General features: G+C 43.6%; 2 protein-coding genes across 9 annotated transcripts; one reads left to right on the top strand and one right to left on the bottom strand.

Moving 5' to 3' along the window:
• Positions 1-4,112: 4,112 nt before the first annotated feature.
• LOC133844354 (uncharacterized) lies at positions 4,113-18,455 on the top strand. 8 transcript variants are annotated; one of them, XR_009894601.1, is made up of 12 exons: positions 4,113-4,308; positions 5,519-6,967; positions 7,240-7,375; positions 7,436-7,674; positions 7,744-7,898; positions 7,959-8,126; positions 8,198-8,388; positions 9,171-9,577; positions 9,649-9,791; positions 9,856-13,577; positions 16,129-17,900; positions 18,019-18,455. XR_009894601.1 is itself a non-coding variant. In XM_062278297.1 (11 exons), exons 2-11 carry the CDS (start codon positions 6,815-6,817, stop codon positions 17,499-17,501), a joined length of 6,687 nt encoding a protein of 2,228 aa, XP_062134281.1. In that variant the 5' UTR covers positions 4,113-4,295; positions 5,519-6,814; the 3' UTR covers positions 17,502-18,455. The 8 variants fall into 8 exon arrangements, 7 of the variants coding, with proteins under 7 accessions (XP_062134281.1, XP_062134280.1, XP_062134285.1 ...); XM_062278297.1 differs by having other exon boundaries at positions 4,113-4,295; positions 16,129-18,455; XM_062278296.1 differs by having other exon boundaries at positions 16,129-18,455.
• Positions 14,215-14,980, bottom strand: LOC133844356 (translationally-controlled tumor protein homolog). The gene has a single exon (XM_062278303.1). The coding sequence runs from the start codon at positions 14,812-14,814 to the stop codon at positions 14,296-14,298; it is 519 nt and encodes a 172-aa protein (XP_062134287.1). The 5' UTR covers positions 14,815-14,980; the 3' UTR covers positions 14,215-14,295.
• Positions 18,456-19,109: the final 654 nt, after the last annotated feature.

The raw sequence follows: 19,109 nt of genomic DNA, 5'->3' as shown, positions 1-19,109 counted from the left end.
AACTATTTGCTCAACTAATTAATTACTCTTGTATAAATAACAACAACAATAACAACAACAATATAACAATCAGCAACCCTAGGACATGCTTAATATATAAAATACTTGTATCAAAACTCATCTCCGTCCAAGCGTGACGCATGTTCTCTCGTATCTCAATAGTCCCCGATAACCGATAGCGATCATCGATTACCGATAACCGATAACTGATCGTTCGCCCAGTCGTGCTCTTTCATCATCTATCGAAAGGTAAGTTCAACGGGCCTTTCTCCTCTGCACCATATTCTTCTCATTTCGATTTCGATTTCGATTACGATTTCGTTGCCCCTGGCTCAAGCGATGATACCTGGCCTACATATAAACATAAATATATATACAATACTTGTAGTTGTTACTAAGTACATGCACTACTCCATTACACCCCAGAGATTTGTATAACTCTTTACACTTGGCAACCCTATTATTCCCCCATATATTATACTATATTCGTTTCGTTTCTAGTATTGTTCGGTTTTCGTTTTCGTTTGAGTTGAGTTTGTGTTTGAGTTACTTTCTGGTATGTTGGTTTATTTGACTCTATCATATATATACTAACATTAACATATATATCAATATATATACTATATAAATAACCAATTTCGGTTTGTGAATGTGGACAATATTCTTATAACCAGTATTTGATTGAAAGTTAATGCGTTTTCCAGTTTCTATAAAAAAAAAAACAAAACAAAAACAAAATACCAAATTTAATGCAATCACCACACACAGATTTGTAGTGCAAAAAAAAAAACAATACAAAAAATGAAAAATATCATTTTAGTTTAGTACTTTTTGTAGTTAAAAAAAAACAAAACCATCTCTCTCTCTATCTCTGATCTATTTCTCTTTCTATCTCTTTCTCTACAACTCTTTATCTATTTATCTTTATCTGTATACATATTTCTATCTCTCTCTATAAATATTTACTTTACAAATTCTTTTTCTTTTCTAATATTTTCCACAAACAAATATAAAACATAGAACTAGACACTTCTTCTTCCGTAGTAACCACACAACAAAACAAGCCACACTTTCCATAATTGGGATATGCACTCGTGACTCTGAGATTGGGATATCACATCAAAACAAGGGATGTACATACATACAATATAGTTTCTTGAGTCAGCATGAAAGGACCATTCTATAGACCACAAAATGTATATATATTCATGGGCTTGGCAGACAGTTTGATCCGCTTCTTTAGTTTCAAGTGCATATCCAACCACTCAAAAAAAAACGAAATATAAAACAAAACAAATACAAAAACCGAACCACTTTTAACTGATCTACAACAAGCACAAAACCAACTCTCAATTTCCATTTAAATCGTGACTACTGTTATACAATACAAATGCAGGATGCGAGTGTTAGGCGAGTTCAGACCCATTTTGGAGCCACATCCATAGATTCCTCACAATACAAAAAGCACTAAATTAATATCAAAGACTTTACCAATATAACAGTTAATATTTCAATGATATTGGTATTGGTTGATGAATATTGCAAAAGAAAAAAAAAAACGAAAACCAACAAAACAAACAAAAACAAAAAAGACGAAAAGAAAAAAAACAACAAAAACCAAAAAACGAACTCAAGAAAAACCAACATTTCCTTTTATTTTGATTTCTTAGTTGAGTTTATTCAGAAGCGCCTAAGTACGAGTATTATGTCCAAGTCCCTCTTCGCCCGCCCCCCTTAAGCCACAAACGCAGAGCGCGCAGCTTTCGTTGGATCATGATTTCTTGTATGATTTGTATGATTTTTGATAAAGCACAATCTCTCAACTACTCGGCACAGCAGCAAAAACAACAACAACAATAACAGCAACATCTCACGCACATATGCATAAACACACTAATACAACCATATTGTACATCCCGTATAGTATAACAAAGGCCTGCGTTCAGTTTGCCCAACCAAAACAGTCGCTTTCCGTCTCTCTCTCTCCATCCCTCGGTCAGTGGGTCAGTATAACAACAGCTGCACAGGCGCTGCAGTCGAAATGTCAAAAAGCTCTCTCGCAGCTGCTGCCTTCTACTCTCTCTCTCTTTGTCTCTGTCACCTCCCACTCCTTTGCGCTGTAGCCCACTCACGCGAAAGGCGCTTCCATTACAATTACAAAAACAACAAATTATATACGCTAATGGTGCTTTTTCACATACGCCACCACTGTCTGACTTAAATTTTTTCATCATGTACGCCATCGCATACCATGACAGTAGCCGCAATGGCGCGACAGCTGCTCCACAATCGATTGCCAAACCGATTGTCACCCGATTGTGGACAAAACTGCGCGCGCCCATTTCCGAGCAACTGCGTCCAGTCGGCACGGCCCTGTGCCCGTGTGTGCGTGTCAAATGTGTGTCGTCTGTCATGCTATCAATAGTGCGAGGCAAGCGCACTCGGCCACAGGGCCAGCCTTCAAGTTACTGTATAAATGTGTACGTCTTTGCCGTAACCGCCAACGCCAACAGCAGCAGCATCATCATCAGCAACAACAACAGCAGCAACAACATCTCTAGCAGCAACATCGCCGCAGCATCAGCAGCAGCAACAACAGCAAACGTGGCAGGAAGCGGCGATGGAAACAAATGCTAACCGGCAAATAGATCAACAAGTGAAGACAAAGCTTTGAGGCTTATTTTAAATGTGCTTTTCGAGGGCTATTTGACAATAAAGCTTTCCAATTTCTTTCTTCCAATAAGCAATTACACACATACAACATATACAATATATTTTAGTACGAGCATAAATATGCTTTCATTTTTTTTTTCTGTTTCATATTGCTCAGCTTTTCGTTTAAGCCAGCCTTAAATCTTCCGAAAAAATTTGCGATACCCTTAATTAAGTTATTGATTAGTATTAAACATTATAAATGTAATCAATTAAATTACACATCAAGAAATAACTTTTAAATTCTTAATACTTTTTAAGACAATACCCGAAACTGAAACAGCAATTACATACACTATTCTATAAGTGTTCCTCAAGACATTATTTAGCATTATTATCAGGTCACTCTTTGAGCACTATATTAATCTAAACGCACTAGATTTATTCTACTTCTTGGATGTATAAAGTTCAATTACTGTACCTAATTATACGCGGCAAGATTATAAATAAATAATATGAGAAATATCACCAAATATAATTTAAAAATATTATTAGCAAAATTGTTGGAAATTAAGATAATTACCAAACAACTTTCATAATTTACAAATAAAGCACATTAAATGTAAATTTCGTTGTTGTTATTGTAGATGCTTAAGCAGATTACTCAAATACCGTCAATACTAAATTGGAAATTCAAATTTAACGTTTATCAAAATTTCCTAAGCTGTACATTTATCGTACCTGTTTATCGTTATCGAGTCGGCAGCCCTGTTGTGCACAATGTTAACTAGCAGATTCGATATTCCCATGGTGAAAATCGATAGATAGTTTACAAAAAATAACCGCAAAAAAGTCAAAATATCAAAAGAATTATTGTTTATAATCTTAATTAAATGTAATTTTTTACCCGCAATTCATAATTTTTATGGAGAAACCAAAATATGTTTTTGTGGCGCTACCGTTAGCATTTGGAGACGACAAACTGCGTTAACAGAAGATTATTATGAATATTTATTTAGAACAGCTGTGTTTTATAAATCCGATGACATTAAAAAATGAAAAATATGTTTTTTATTTGTATCTAGATTAAGTTAAAAAAATAAATAAATTAAGTAGTAACGGACATGTTCACGAATTAATTATTAATCGCTGTTAATTAACAGAAATTTTATATTGCTATCGCTGTTTGACGTACAGCAAGGTTATGTTATTGTTGTTGTTGCCATATCGTACGCTTGTTATTACACGCTGGCAAGGTATTGGTGTTGGTAATAACAATTTAAACAATTCCAGCCGAATGTGTTTATGTTCCCATTGTATGCATTAATTTTAGAATTATTTTCTACAAATTTTAGCAAAAACCCCATTCGAATTCATTAAATGCAACGCAATTTGAGCGACCCAAAATAATTTCCACAGCATTACGACGAGCGTTCAACTCCGAAAACACTTTAGTATCAATTCGTGATGGCCGCCCGCCATTAAGTAAAAACGTGTCCGCAGAAGAAAAACAATTTTAAACGTTTTTGTTGACGAAACTGTCAAAATATTGCTAATATCGCTGCGGAAAACGAAAATACAGTGAAAGCACATGATTTCCACCCAATTCTGACGTGATAAAGTCAAATTTAGTGCAAAAGAATGTGCGTGAAAAATGTAAATCGATTTTCTTGTTTGTGAAAAAAACTTTTCGGTGCGTTTGCCACTCGTTCGTGTGCAGCTCGCTAGAGGGCGACACTGGTGCACGCTTCGGAGTCGCAGAGTTCTATGCCGTGTTAATCTTAATTGACGCCGTTGCGCACTATACCGATATTTATTATTTTTATGTGTGCAACGCGCTTAATTAACATAAATAATTAATTTGTAGTGCTTAATTAATTTATTGGCATGCGTTATTTGCTTTATTAGTCACTGTGTAAATAAAATTTATGTTTGTAGTTTCGAAGCCGTTGCTCTCAACGCCGACGACAATGACAAACAATTCGCGGCCTAGGAGAGCTGGGCGTCGTCGTTAGTCTTCGGCTGTGGCCGCCATTACTGCTTCCAGCAAAACCACGCTATACGCAAAATTCGTGAAATTTGTGTAAATTTTTCATCGAATTATCAACAAAATTGTGCGTGCAGGTGTGTGAAAAGCGCGGTAAATTGTGTTAAAAATTAATTAAAACGCCATCAAATATACCGCTGCTATCGAAAAGCCCTGCTGTTGCCAATAAATGTAAAAAACAAAACTCACATGAACGAGTGCTACGTTTTTTCATCGTATTTTGCGCATAGGCTTCGTGTTTTTTTTCTTCGGTCATTTCGCCGCGTTTGTTTGGGCGAACTCGCCGCGTGTGTGTTTGTTTATGCCGCCTTTTTTACGCTCGCATCGGCGGCGCGGCTTTTCTGCTTCTATCTTTTCTACACTCGCCTATCCTATGATTATGCATTTTTTGTGATAAGTGTGGTGTTGTCGTTCTATGCACAATAATAGATACAAAAAAAACACAACTACAAGTATATGTGATTTAATCGCAACGCATTGTGAATTAATTGCAAGCTAAAAAAGAGTGAAAATGATTCATCATCATCATAGCGCGCAACATCGAAATCGCGATCATACGTTGTTGAAACCAGCCGAAGAAGACAAAAACAAAAATAATGGTTGTGAGAGTGTGTGCGTATGTGTGGGAGATTCTGTGTGTTCGGTTATATGCGTGTGTATAGTTGCGATTCAAAATTTCAGAGCAAAACATTTTTCCCGCGCGCGCATTTTATTTTTATCAGTTGTCGGTGCCTGTGCATGTGTGTGAACGTAGAGTGAACGTTTACGTGTGTGTTTGTGGGATTTGTTTACTTACTTGTTTTTGTTGTTGTCTTGCAGATAATTATCAGCTGCAGCAACTAAAAGTACAGGAAACCCAAGAAGAAGAGCAACAACAACAACAATAATTTAGGAATAACAATAAAAGGAATAGTAAAGAAACAAGGAAAAAAAAAAAAAAACAACATTAATAAGGAATAAAGATGAACTGAAATGTGCAAATTTGATCAACGTAATTATGCCAATTCACATAATTTTTTCGATTTCAACGTGAAAAATGTCGTCGACACAATTGCTGCGATCGTTATTGTTGTTGCTACCACTGCGTTGTCGTCGTAATTGCAATAAACTAATCTCTTTGGCCCTGTTGTTGCTCTCAGCGCTGTTCGCATACAACGTGCAACGACAGCACCAGCAGCAGCAGCAGCAGACGACGGCAGAAGCAGAGGCAGCGGCGGACGACGACAGCAACAGAAGCAGCAGCAGCAGCAGCGGCGGCAGCAGAAGAAGTAGCAACAACAACAACAGTTCAAGTGAGGCAGCGTCAACAGCAAGTACTGCATTGGACGCAACTTTATACACAGCAGTTGCAACTGCAGTTGTCACTAAAAATAAGAAGAAGCTAAGCAGCAGCAAAAGCAGCAAGAGCGGCAATAAACGGAGCCAGGACGTGGGTACGGAAAGGGCAACGGGCACAGGGGCTGCGTTTATTAGCTGGCAGAGCAGCCATTGCCACCGCAGCCCCGGTGCTCAGTCGGAGGCGCAGGTAGAGCAGCAAGTGCTGCAACCCAACAACAACAACAACCACACAGCAACACCAACAACAAATAAGACTCGTACGGCGTTAACGTTGACGCCGTTGCATACGCTTAAAAGCAGCATATCTCCTCCATCCAGAAGCGCTTCAAACGCGAGGCTAGCAACAACACCCACAACAAGCACAGCAGCAACAGCAGCAGCAGTCACCACAACAAGAACAACGAAACTGTTGACGAGCTCAGTGTGTTTAGCCAAAGCGACAACAGGAGCAACGCGAGTCGAGGCAGTTAGTTGCAGCAGAAGCAGCAAGAATCCGCCGTTGCAAGTGGCATTTGTTGGCAGTTGCCGCTGCATAGCGAAACTAGCAACTTAGAAGTAGCAGCAGCCACAAAAACTAATCACCAACAATAACACCCACAACAAACAACAAACGATCAGCAACCAACAAGAAGAATAGCAACATCAACAACAAACACTACAGCTACATTAACAACAACAAATAATTCCACATATTTATCAGCAAAACGTTCCATTACAACAACAACAACAAATAAAACACCCCAAAAAACCAAAACACAAACAAAAAACAGCCACAAAATGTCGAAACTATCGTTCAGAGCACGTCACCTGGATCCGTCCAAGCAGATGCCCATCTACTTGGCGGAGGAGCTGCCCGATCTGCCCGAGTATTCGGCCATCAATCGCGCTGTGCCCCAAATGCCAAGTGGCATGGAGAAAGAGGAAGAGTCGGTGAGTTGCTAAAGTCGGTGAATCAATTACCTTAAACCTAAACCATTAACAAAGAACTATAGCCTCAAGTAAAGTATGAAACTTCGATGATTTAACTGAAATTATCATGTTGTAGTTTAGAATAATACAAATGTAGTATACTAAGAGATCTATTCCATATGTACTTGTTTCCAATATGTTTTTCAAATAGTACAGAATAGTACAAATATATTCATATTTGATGTGCAGCACATTTCTAAAATACGTATATTTCTTGTCTTTCCCATAATTAGGAGCATCACTTGCAACGCGCCATTTGCACTGGTCTAATCATCCCCACGCCCGAAGTGCTGCAGACGGATCAGCCCTTCTACGATGCCTACTATCCGCCCGACTACAAGATGCCACGCCAAATGATCCACATGCAACGTAAGTTGAACCCCTCTATAAAATAAAGATCTCTGAACTAAAACTTTACTCTTTGTGCAGCTCTGGGCTTGGATACAGAAGTGCCGGATTATGATATGGACAGGGCGGATATGGAATGGCTGGAGCAGCAGCAACGTCTGCAGTTGACGGAGCTGCGTTTCGAGCAGATGATGGATCGATTGGAGAAGAGTTCGGGCCAAACAGTTGTTACGCTTAACGAGGCCAGAACGCTGCTCAATCAGGACGATGAGACGAGCATATCGGTGTACGATTACTGGCTAAACAAACGCCTCAAGATGGTAAGCGAAACTTAACTGAAAATCATAAAAGTTACACTGATTAAACTCTTTTAATTGTTTGCCACACAGCAACATCCGCTGATACTTACGGTGAAGACAGAAAGTCGACCTGGCGCCAGCTCCAATAATCCCTATTTGGCATTTCGACGGCGCACCGAGAAAATGCAAACACGCAAGAATCGCAAGAACGATGAAGCCTCCTACGAGAAGATGCTCAAGTTGCGGTAAGTGAACAAAGATTATTCAACTAAATTGTATACTATTTATGGTTGAATTCATTACAGACGCGATCTGCAGCGTGCCACAACAATGCTGGAGATGGTGCGACGACGCGAGGATGCGAAGCGTGATCATCTCAAGACGACTATAGAGATCTTTGAGAAACGCGTCGAGATGCGTGACTTTAATGGTGCCGTCTACTCTGAGCTCAATGCGCAATACAAGAGCTCAAGGTGCGTATTTATATAAATGGAGTAATTTTATTGTGCATATGAATTTAATATCAAATTATTTTGTTTTGCAGACCTGTGTACAATTCATTGTATACGAATCAATACTCACAAGGCGCCACAGCAGGCGGACAACCAGGCACAGCTGCTCTTCTGGCCGCCGGTGGAGTTCTTCCACCGGGTGTTTTGGCCTCTGGCGGTGTTGGCAACACGTCCGTCTATGCGCAGGCGTCGCAGTACCTGAACACATCGAGTATGACAATGGGTAAGTCCACAAAGCAGGTAGCTCAACTGCGAGTTATCCTGGAAATGTGCAAAATTGATTTTTATGTGCGGAATTTACAACAGTTGCTAGCTAAAGAATTCCCAGAATAAAATTATAATCTATTCTTGAAATGTCACATTTAATTATCATATTTAAAACGGCTGAAACGGAGCGTATTTGTTTAGCTATTAATGAGAGTTTTAGCTCTTTTCTTTTATAGCATTCATTGAATACTTATTTGATTCATTCTTTACTTATATAAATTTGCAAGTTTTATCATTTGATTCGACTAACATTTCTTTTAAACAGTGATTCAGTATTTGCCTCGTATTTGTAATTTACAATAGTTGCTAGCTAAGAAATTCCCAGAAGTTATAATCTATTCAAAACAATTATTTTTGAAATGTCACATTTAATTATCACATTTAAGTTGGTTGAAACGGAGCGCATTTGTTTAGCTATCAATGAGAGTGTTAGTTGTTTTCTATTAGAGAATGAGTTAAATACTTATTCAATTCATTCTTTTTTATATCAATTTGGAAGTTTACCCATTTGATTCGACTTAAGTTTCATTTCAACTGTGATTCAGTATTTGCCTCGTTTGCAATTTGAACTGAATGTTAAACCATAAAGATGAGGTAGTTAGTCAGGATAAAGAACGTTTATAAAGAAAGACTTATGCTTCTTTCTAGCTGTCATATACAATACCAAATTGATTTTGCATTATTATTTATTTATTTTTTACTATATGCTAATCTTGTTTGTCTCTTCTTTTGTTGTAGATGGCATCAGCGCAGGCAGCGGCAATGGAAGCAGCAGTCGAAAGGAGAAGCGTCCGTATCGGAAGCGCAAGCATAAATTGCCACGCGAGAAGCAACAGCAGCAGCAGCAACACCAAGCGCAGCAACACCCACAGCACCAGCAGCACCAACAGCAGCAACAGCAACAACAGTATTTGCCGGGTCTCGGCCTGGCCACATCGGCATCAGGTGTTTCGCCGGCGCATCTGTCCCATTTGCATCACCTGCATCGCCAGAGCGCTTCGCCAGCGGCCGTCGAGTCGAATGTGGACAGCGAGGAGGACGATTATCTCGGTGGGGGCGCACAGAATGGCAACAAGCTAGGCTCCGAGAGCGAGGAGGAGGCGCCGTTTGCATTTAGACGCAAAGTCAGCTGTAACTACCTGCGGGTAAGCATCGAGAAGAGAATGAAATTAATTTTGATATGATTTCTTTAATTAAATGCGTTTTATTTATGCAGATGCGTGGAGATCGTGCTGGTCGCTGGCCCTGGGAGTCGCCGGATGAGACCGAAGAGCAGGAGGATGAGCTGCCGCCCGGTGCGGCGGCCATTGGACCTGATGCCAAGTATCGCTATACGCTCACCTCGATCAACTATCCCAGGTGCGTCTCCCCCCGTCTCTCTGCTCTGTTGCAGCCTTTTAATTTACTTGTTGCTCTCCCACAGACCTCGCTGCATTGGCTTTGCGCGTCGTCGTCTTGGACGTGGCGGTCGTGTGCTGTTGGATCGTGCCACCAGCCGATTCGATGACCTGTGGTCACAGTTCGATTACACGGTGCTCGAGAGTGTGGTGAAGGCCGGAAAGCCGCTCAAGAGCAATGGCCAACAACAGTTGTTGCTGACAAAGCCCAGCTCCCCGCCCACCGTCGTGGATTTGCCCACGAGCAAAGCGACCACAGCGGATGGCGCTGCGATAAGCAACGAGCCCGTTGTCAAAGTGGAGCCGCTCTGCGAGAAGGAACAACAACAACAACAGCTGCCGGTGCCATTGGCGCCCGAAGAGGAGGCGGACGATGACGATGAGAACGAGGATGAGGCCGAGTACGATCTGTGGTCGGAAGATGAGAATATCTCGCGGCTGGGCGCTTACAGTTCGGCGGTGACGTTGCAGCACAATTCGCAGGAAGTGCGCCTGAAGCGTCGTCGGCTGAGGCGTAAGAAGCAGCAGCTGCGTGAACTGAATGCTGTGAAGCGTCTGAAGAGTGCGGCCATCGAGAGTGAAGAAGGTGGCATGGCAACGGATGAAGGAGCTGCCCCGCCACCATTGCGACCATTGCCTCGCGCCTACTTGCATCGTTTGACTCTGGCGCTGCAGGCGACGACGGCGCAGAAGGTGCCAGCGGAGGAGCAGTCCAAGGCTACAGAGCTGCAACAACAGCAACAGCAGCACATGCAGCAGTTGGAGTTGCAATCGCAGCCACAGCAGCAGCAACAGCAACAGCAATCGGAGCTGGAAGTGAAGCAGGAGATGAGTTGCGATGAGTTAGTAGAGCAGTCACGTCACGCCAATCATCAGCACCACCGTTCCAACAACAGTAATAGTAACAACAACAACAACACCGTGTTTAATAACAACAACAACAACAACAGCAGCAACAACAACAATAGTAATAGTAGTAGTAGTAATATGAATAAGAATGTTAGCATTAGCGAAAAATTCAATGTGATAAAAGTGGAGGAAGCGGACGCGAATGCCACTGCGAATGTGAATCCAAATGCGAATGCTGTGACTGCAGATAACCACGATGACGACGACAATGGCTCAACTCGCGACGAGCAGCCGGTGGCATCCACATCGGCAGCAGCGGCCGCCGCACGTGCCGCCGAAGCGGCAGCAGCAGCAACAACAACAACCGGAGCAGCAGCAGCAATTGCCGCTGCCGGAGCTGGAGCAACGCTGGAGGAGGTGGCCAAGACGATAAAGCGTGAGCTAATCGATGCCGATGATTCCAATGAGCCGCTGAGCAGCATCCAGCGCACAGCGGCGTCCATGCAGAGTCAGCCCGAGTTGATGGACGACGACGAGGCGGAGGATGATGTGAATCTGGCTCAATTGAGCAGCATCATACGTCACACGGCGGTCAAGAAGGAGTTGCAGGCGCAGCAGCAGCAACAGCAACGGCGACAACAGCAGGAGGAGAAGCTGGATCAGCAGCGTTGCTTCAACCAAATGCCCGACGTGATTCGGCTGCACAACAAACAGTTGCACATTGATGCTATCGGCGCTGGAGGCGCTTCGCCGGCTGTGACGGAGGACGATTACGATGCCTACGATTACATGGGCGGACTGTCGCCAACCTCAAGTCAACGGCTGGACATTTGCAACGAGCTGCTGTCGGAGATTCGCCGTGATTGGTTGCACTTTCGACCCAAGACGCCCACGGATGAGTTGTCGGACAGCAATCTGGAGCTGGAGGAGACGGGCAAACTGTGCGGCGATGGCGCCTTGGTCGATTGGACACAGGACACACCGATTAGCATAGAGCTGAGTCGACTGGGCAAGTGCCTGGACGATGATGGCGACGATGCACAGTTCATGAGCAGCGCTTTCAAGTACACGGATCTCGATGCGGATGCACAGCTGCTGCAGACCGCCTACGCGCTGGATTACGCACGTGGCAGCAGCAATCGCAGTCCCGACAATGCCAACGGCAACTGCTCCGACACGGGCTCGGCCCTGGGCTCCGGCTCGGCATTGGAATTCAATCTCAGTGGCGGCGATTCGCTTAATGACATTAACAATCTGCTGGGCGACGATCACATGCTGGTCAACATACTGCAAGAGTGCAGCATGGATGATCCAAAGGCGCTCAATCAGGCCACCAGCTTCTGGAATGGCATTCTCGATGGCGAGGCGGCCGTCGATGAGGTGGAAAATGCCGACAACCTGCTCGACTGCAAGCCGAACAATGCCAGCGACCTGAAGCGCAGTTCACGCAGTCGCGGACACTTGCGAGGCACTTCGACGCCGCTGGGCAGCTCCAGTTTTACGGTGGCCGAACGTCCAGCGGCGTTCTTTAGTCAAACGCCACCGGTGAAGGAGGAACCTGCCGAGACATCATTGCCCATCATTGCTGCCGCAGTGCCGGAAGTGAAGCTGGAAACGCTGGAGACGCCAGCAGCAACAGCAACAACAACCGCAACGACAGCAACTGCATCAGCAACAGCGATTGCACGACTTGCCACCCCACCGCCTGTCAATGTGGCAGCCACACCGCCAGTGGCAGTTGCTGCCCCAATCCCCGTGGCAACTCCGATTACTGTGGCAGTCACTGTGGGAGCCCCAGTGCCAGTTGCAGCATCCACGCCGCTGATTGCCAGCCATGCCACAGTGGCTGCTGCTGCGCAGCCGCAACTGCTCAGCATTCCCGCCCAGATCACCACCCAGCAACAACAACAACAACAGCAGCAGCAGCAGCAGCAGCAGCATCAACAACACCAACAGCAATTGCTGCCACAGAAGCCGCAACAAGTGCAAGTGTCGCAGCAGCTGCTGAATCAGTTTGCCACAATTGCAGCACCCAACACAACGCAGCTGATTGCTCGCACCGAGTTTGTGAGCAGCGGCGCAGCTGTGGGCGACATTGTCACCATCACTCCGCACACGGGCAGCAGTCCGTTGCCCACGTTGCCAACACTGACGACACAGCAACAGCAGCTGCAACACCAATTGGCGCAGGCGCAACTGCGCAACGTGACGGTGCAACAGCGACAGGCGACACCACAGCAACAACAACAGCAGCAGCAGCAATCACAACAGCAGCAGCAACAACAACAGCAGCAGCCGCAGCAACAGTTGCTCTTCCAAATGCCACGCGAATTGGGCGGCTCTCCAGCAGTCATTTCATCGCAGAGTATTGTGACGACACGCAGTGGCAACCACATGATCTACACGACGAGCAGCGGCGAGATTATGACTGCTGCCGGCCAGGTGAGCGGTCAGAAGGTGACCTATGCCATACAGAAGAGCGCCAGCGGTGGCAGCACCTCCCTCGGACCCAACACGGTCATCACGCTGTCGAATGTGAAGCTGCAGAACGATGACAGCAACTCGCAGTCGTCGACGCCGTCGAGTGTGAACATCATCAACACTGCGAGCGGACAACAGTTGGCGGTGCACAGCATCTCGGGGCTGCAGCAGCAACAGCAGCAGCAGCAACAACAGCAGCTGCAACAGCAACAGCAGACAACCACAAGCACGCCCTTGATATTGACCACCTCAGCTCGGAATAATGTGTGGCGTCAAGTGAGCGGCACCAATACGGCAGTCGCTACCACAGCGGTGCTCTCCAGCACCACATCGGACTCGGCGACTGCGGTGGGCAACAAGATTCTTTGGACGGGACGTCCCACACAGAAGCGACAGCTGAATGGACCCGAAAACACAGGTGAGTCAGCGTGGTCAACGCTTTCAAATTGTAGCAAATTGTTGAAACACTTTTCAAGCATTTTAGCAATGAGTGTTGAGAGATGATGAGAGAAAAGATGAGAGAAGTGGAAGAAAATGGAATGGACAGACAGAAGAGGAATGAGTGAGGAGTGAGATGAAGAAGGCTAAACAAAGTGGTCAGTCAGTGAATTTGAGAATTCTACATTTAAGATAATGTGTAGAAGTCGATGCATATATTGATCTATACACTCTATAAGGAATTCGAGGTGTTAATTGTTATTTGATTTGAAATTTATCATTCTAAACGAATGCTGCAGCATTTTTAGGTATTGACAGTATCTTAAAGATACTTATTTAAATAACTAATATTTAAATAAGCGGTTCTTAACATAGTTGCTTTGCCTGACAATCTGCTATAAATTGACCTCAATGATTATTTTGGTATATTTTAAGAATAATACTGCTGTGTTTCACTTTTATTCATAAGGAATGAAATTAAGCTTTCTAGCTTATATTCAATCCAGAATGAGTAACAAATTCCAGTGATTCCAATATAAATTGTCTTCAGTGTTTAAATAATACCATAGCATACTTATAGGGAGAGTATAATTAAATACCATACTCAATCACGAATCTTTTTCATGTAGCTTTTCTCTTTAATCTTTAATGCAACAAAATTGATAAATTACAATACGCCACAAAATCGCAGTCGATGCTTAGACCTTCTCCTCGATTAGACCGTGCTTAAAGAACATAAAGACAGGCAGAGTTTCGTCGTCAATCTCGCGATATTCGCACATGGCAACCATGCCCTCGATGTCCATTGATTCGCCAGTGAAGAATTGCAATTCATTGAAACGTCCCAGAATACCCTTCATTGTTGTGTTCATGTTATTCTTGAAGACATCAACCTGATCCGGGGAAGATTCCTGCAACAATTCAAGCACCTTCTTCATGTAGCCCTTCAGGTGCAGTGTAAGAGATTTCTTGTCGGCAAAGGCAAAAGATTCCTGCAGACGATGATTCAATACGATATCAACGCCAGTCTCGACGCTTTCGTCGTTGCCCTCCTCATCAGCCTCGGCTGAAGGATTGGCACCAGACAGCACAATGTTGTCCTGATTGCGACTGATCAGGGTGCCTTGCACCTCGTAGATCACATCGTCCACCAGCTTCATTTTGTAGGTGTCGGTGAACATCTCATCGCCAGTGATAATGTCCTTAAAGATCTTCATTGTGCTTAGGGATCTTGACGTCTCTTTATTCGGTAAATGTGATAGTAGCAAGGGAAAGAAATTATTTGTTGATTTTATGAATAAGCTGCAAAATGTAAAGTTATGACAATATTTTAAACGGGTAGAAATATTTTAATGTTTATGAGACGAATTCAATTTAGTGACTAAAATTACAAAGTGAACTTAATAATTTTTAGAATTTACAGTGAAAATTTATTGCTAAATGAAAAAGTGTGACTATGAACAAGAAAGCTACAGTCGAGTGTGCTCGACTGTGAGATACCCGCTAACAATTTTTAATGAAAGCAAAATAGTGTGGTATTAATTTTAAAATATATCAATATATAAATTTAAAATATATTAATTTTAAAATGTATCAATATACTAAAAATATATAAAATGCTAGACTTGGTATATTAAAAAACCCAAAAAGTGTGGTATTAATTTAAAATATACAAAATCAATATACCACACAAATACTAAAAATACATATAATGTTATATTTGGTATATTTGCTGTTGTATTAAACTTAAAATATGGCAAATTAATATATACCAAAAATATATCAAATATACCGATGGCTATATTTAGCGTACTGAAAGCTGAAACCGTGCGATGTTAATTTTAAAATTAGCATACCACAAGAATTCTATAACTATACCAAATTCTATATATGGTATATTGATATAGTACAACATGCAAGGTATTGCAGGGATTGTCAGCCAAAGCACATAAGTAGACAGAAAGTTATAATACCCTTCTACTCTATGGGTAGCGGTTATAAAAAGAGACCAGGTGACATCGGCAAATATCAAGAAAGTACCAAGAAAGATGCGTGCTGTATTTATCGACGAAATTAGCACGTTCTTAGTGACGCACGGATTAACTAAAAGGGGTTAAAATCGACACATTTAATAATACTGATTACATTTGCATATTTTTGCCATTTAAGTAGAAGTGGCTGACGAAATTCTAAGAAATCTCGTGGAATATTTTCAACAGCAAGTCAATCCTAATGCCTTTATAGCTGACAACATAGCAAATAATATCCCAGGCAGTTGCTGCAACTACCTAGCTGCAGCTAATCACTTCAACTTCAGCTTCAGCTGCTGCCTTGGCAATTTCGCGGGTATTTCAGAATTTCGAGCAGCCGAGACAGCTTAGGATGGGCTGAGGGTTGGCTTAGCAGGTAGCTGCAGGACGAGTTCTGCGGAAAGTGAGAGTGTGAAAAGGTTTCCCTTCTAATGAGCAAAGGCAACTGTACTCAGAGAATAAACTGTTATTTACAACTTTTCCCATTCCTCTTTTTTACAGACATCAACAAGCTGTTGCTGAATCGCAAGTTCTCGCAGCGCAAAGTGGGCCAACAGGCGGTGGCCCAGCAACAAATACAGCTGACGAAGCAGCAGCTGCAGCAACTTGTGTTGCACGAGGATGAGTTGGTGGCAGCAAGCGGAGGCGGTGAACAGCTGACGCTGCAGGATGGCGGCGATGCCATGCAACAACAGCAGCAGCAACAACAACAACAACAGCAGCAGCAACAGTTGCCCAAGTTCAGCAAGGTGATTAAAATGGCACAGTTTCCGCTGCTCGTCTCCGATTTGAATCTGCAACAGCAGGCGGGGCAACAGCAGCAACAACAGCAGCAGCAACAGAAGCCCAATTCGGCGGCAGCCATTGCCGCCAATCACAACTACAGTCTCCAGCCAGCGACAGCGATCATCACATCGCAGGCGGCGCCTCAACAGGCCAACAAGATCTTCTTGACGAGCAGCAACAGCAGCGGCGCCGGAGGTGGAAACTTTACCATTGCCACGGCCAGCGAGCTGCAGGCAGCGGTGGCAGCCAGCAATGCGGCGGGCCAGCAGAAGCTGCACTACAAGGAGCTGCCCAATGCCAATCTCAAGCTGAACTTTGTGAGCAGTGCCGGTGCTGTGAGCACAGCCGAAGCACAGCTCGTCTCCCAAGCATCGCAGCAATTGGGCGCAACCACCGTGGTGCTGAACAAAACGGGCACAACGCTGCAGCAGCAGCAACAGCAGCAGCAGCAACAACAGCAGCAGCAACAGCACCAGAAGCTGAAGACAAGCGGTGGCCAGGCGGTGCAAGTTCCCGTCTCGGCGGGCGACAAGCGAGTGCTCTACACGAGTCTGTTGAATGTGAAGCCGCTGCAGAAGAACAACAGCGGACAGATGCAGATGCAACTGGGCGCTGGACTGCAGCAGGTGCTGCGTGGACGTCTCAACAACTCGGCGATTCTCACACGCACTCTGCCCCTGGGCACCACGGTGAACAGCACGGGCGGCGGAGGCGGTGGCACGCCCACAACCATAAGGCAACTGGTCACCAGCAATGCGAACAATGTGTCGTCGGCTGGCGAGGTGGTGACAACGACGGGGCCCAAGGATGTGGGCAAGGCGCAGTTGACGGTGGAGCACGTCATAGCGACTGCAAACAATGGAGGCGTGGTGTTGCCCACTAGCAACAACAACAACAGCAGCAACAGCAACAATAATAACAACAACAATAACAACAATGCGAACAGCAGCAACAACAACAACAACGGCAGTGGAGCAACAGTGGCAACCGCTGGAGGAGGAGGAGGAGGCAATGGCGGTGCAGGAGGAGGTGGAGGTGTAAGTGCGACGACGAGTCAAGTGAATGCGACACCGGCGATCAACAGATGAGACACGGAAGGTAGCTAACAGCCAAAGGCGATGGCATGTGCAGCAAAGTGTTGCACACTCAATCTGCCCAGCGGCACCTCGCTCAGTCTGGCCTCCACAGCGACAGCGACGCCACCCACATCGGTGTCATCGTCATCGACATCGTCGTCGTCGTCGTCGTCGTCATCATCCTCGTCCTCTTCAACGTCGTCGTCATCGTCGTCGTCTGCGAGATCGAGTCCGCTAATGCTGGCATTGGGGCAGTGCTGCTGTGCGCTCTGCCTGGTGAAGCTCGGCAAGCAGGCGTCTGCCTAGATGGCAATCTATATAGAACCGATATATATAGATGTAATAGCATTTATTCCACAGTGTGTGAATATAGCTAAGCCTGCCTGCCTGTTGCTCCCCACACAATCCTCGGTAGATTTTCTTTGCAAAATTCTTGTCTGCTGGCTGGCCTTGACGCTGGCGGCAAGCGAGAGCTGAGCGTGATGATTTAGTAACTCTTATGATTATTAATGTAAATTGTACTTTGTAGATTTGTTTGCTAAACACAGCAGATGCCACATCGCCAGAGAGAAAGAAAGAAAGAGGAGTGTGTACAAACGAAAAGAGAGAAAAGCCACCAATAACAAAGTTCGCTTAATTTTAGATATGTGTGTGTAACGATTTAGGTCTTATTTTCAAGATCGCCTAACCCCTAACTACAACTTAAAGCATAAAAACCCAATAATTATTATTATTATCGTATATAATAATAATAGTAATAGTATCGCGCTCAGCTCTTGCATTATCCTCCAATCGAAGCGCTCTGCGAGCCAGCAAGCAATTAAATTATTTTCAATTAAATTAATTTACAACAAAAGCATAAGTGAGAAAAACTACGAAAACCTAAAAAAAAAAAACAACAGAAAACAGAAGAAGAAAACTCAAGTGTTAAATAGCAAACTGTACATATTTGATAATAATTTGAAATGCTAATGATAATGATAATGCTAATGCTAATAAATATGTTTAGTACTGCGAATCCAGCAAAAAAGCAAAAATGTAATTCAACAACACACACACATACACTTAATACACACACACACACATACACAGAGAACACTTGGCATTGTTGGCTTTTTGAGCTGTTTTGCCGTTTCAGAACCACGCGCTTTAGCATCGACTGCCACGCCCATTCGAATGGCGTAGGCAGCGTGCGTTAACGAAGATGAAGAAAACAAAAAAATATAAAGAGAAGAAAAAACAAAAAAAAACAAATTATATATAATAATAATAGTAATAATACTGTAATAATAATAATGATAGGGAGATCGAGATAGAGAGAGAGAGGGCGAAAACATTTTTCAATGTACGTAAATTAAATTAACTTATGCTGTAAACAACAACAACAAACAAAAACAAAACAACAAAAAAAACATTAAACTACATTTAGTTATTTTAACTATGGAGGAGAACACGCAACACAAAATGAAAGAACGAGGCGACAACATCGATCATGATCACTCTTCTGATCATCCGATCGTGTGTCGCATCGATACATAAACACCCATACATGCATACAACACACACACACATACACTATTAATGTAACGCGCTATTATTAATATTATTATTATTATTTTT

This window comes from Drosophila sulfurigaster, chromosome 3 (assembly GCF_023558435.1).
Source record: "Drosophila sulfurigaster albostrigata strain 15112-1811.04 chromosome 3, ASM2355843v2, whole genome shotgun sequence".
NCBI classification, from domain to species: domain Eukaryota; kingdom Metazoa; phylum Arthropoda; class Insecta; order Diptera; family Drosophilidae; genus Drosophila; species Drosophila sulfurigaster.
The sequence above is the reverse complement of the archived record's forward strand: the minus strand, read 5'-3'. Positions and strand labels throughout refer to the sequence as shown.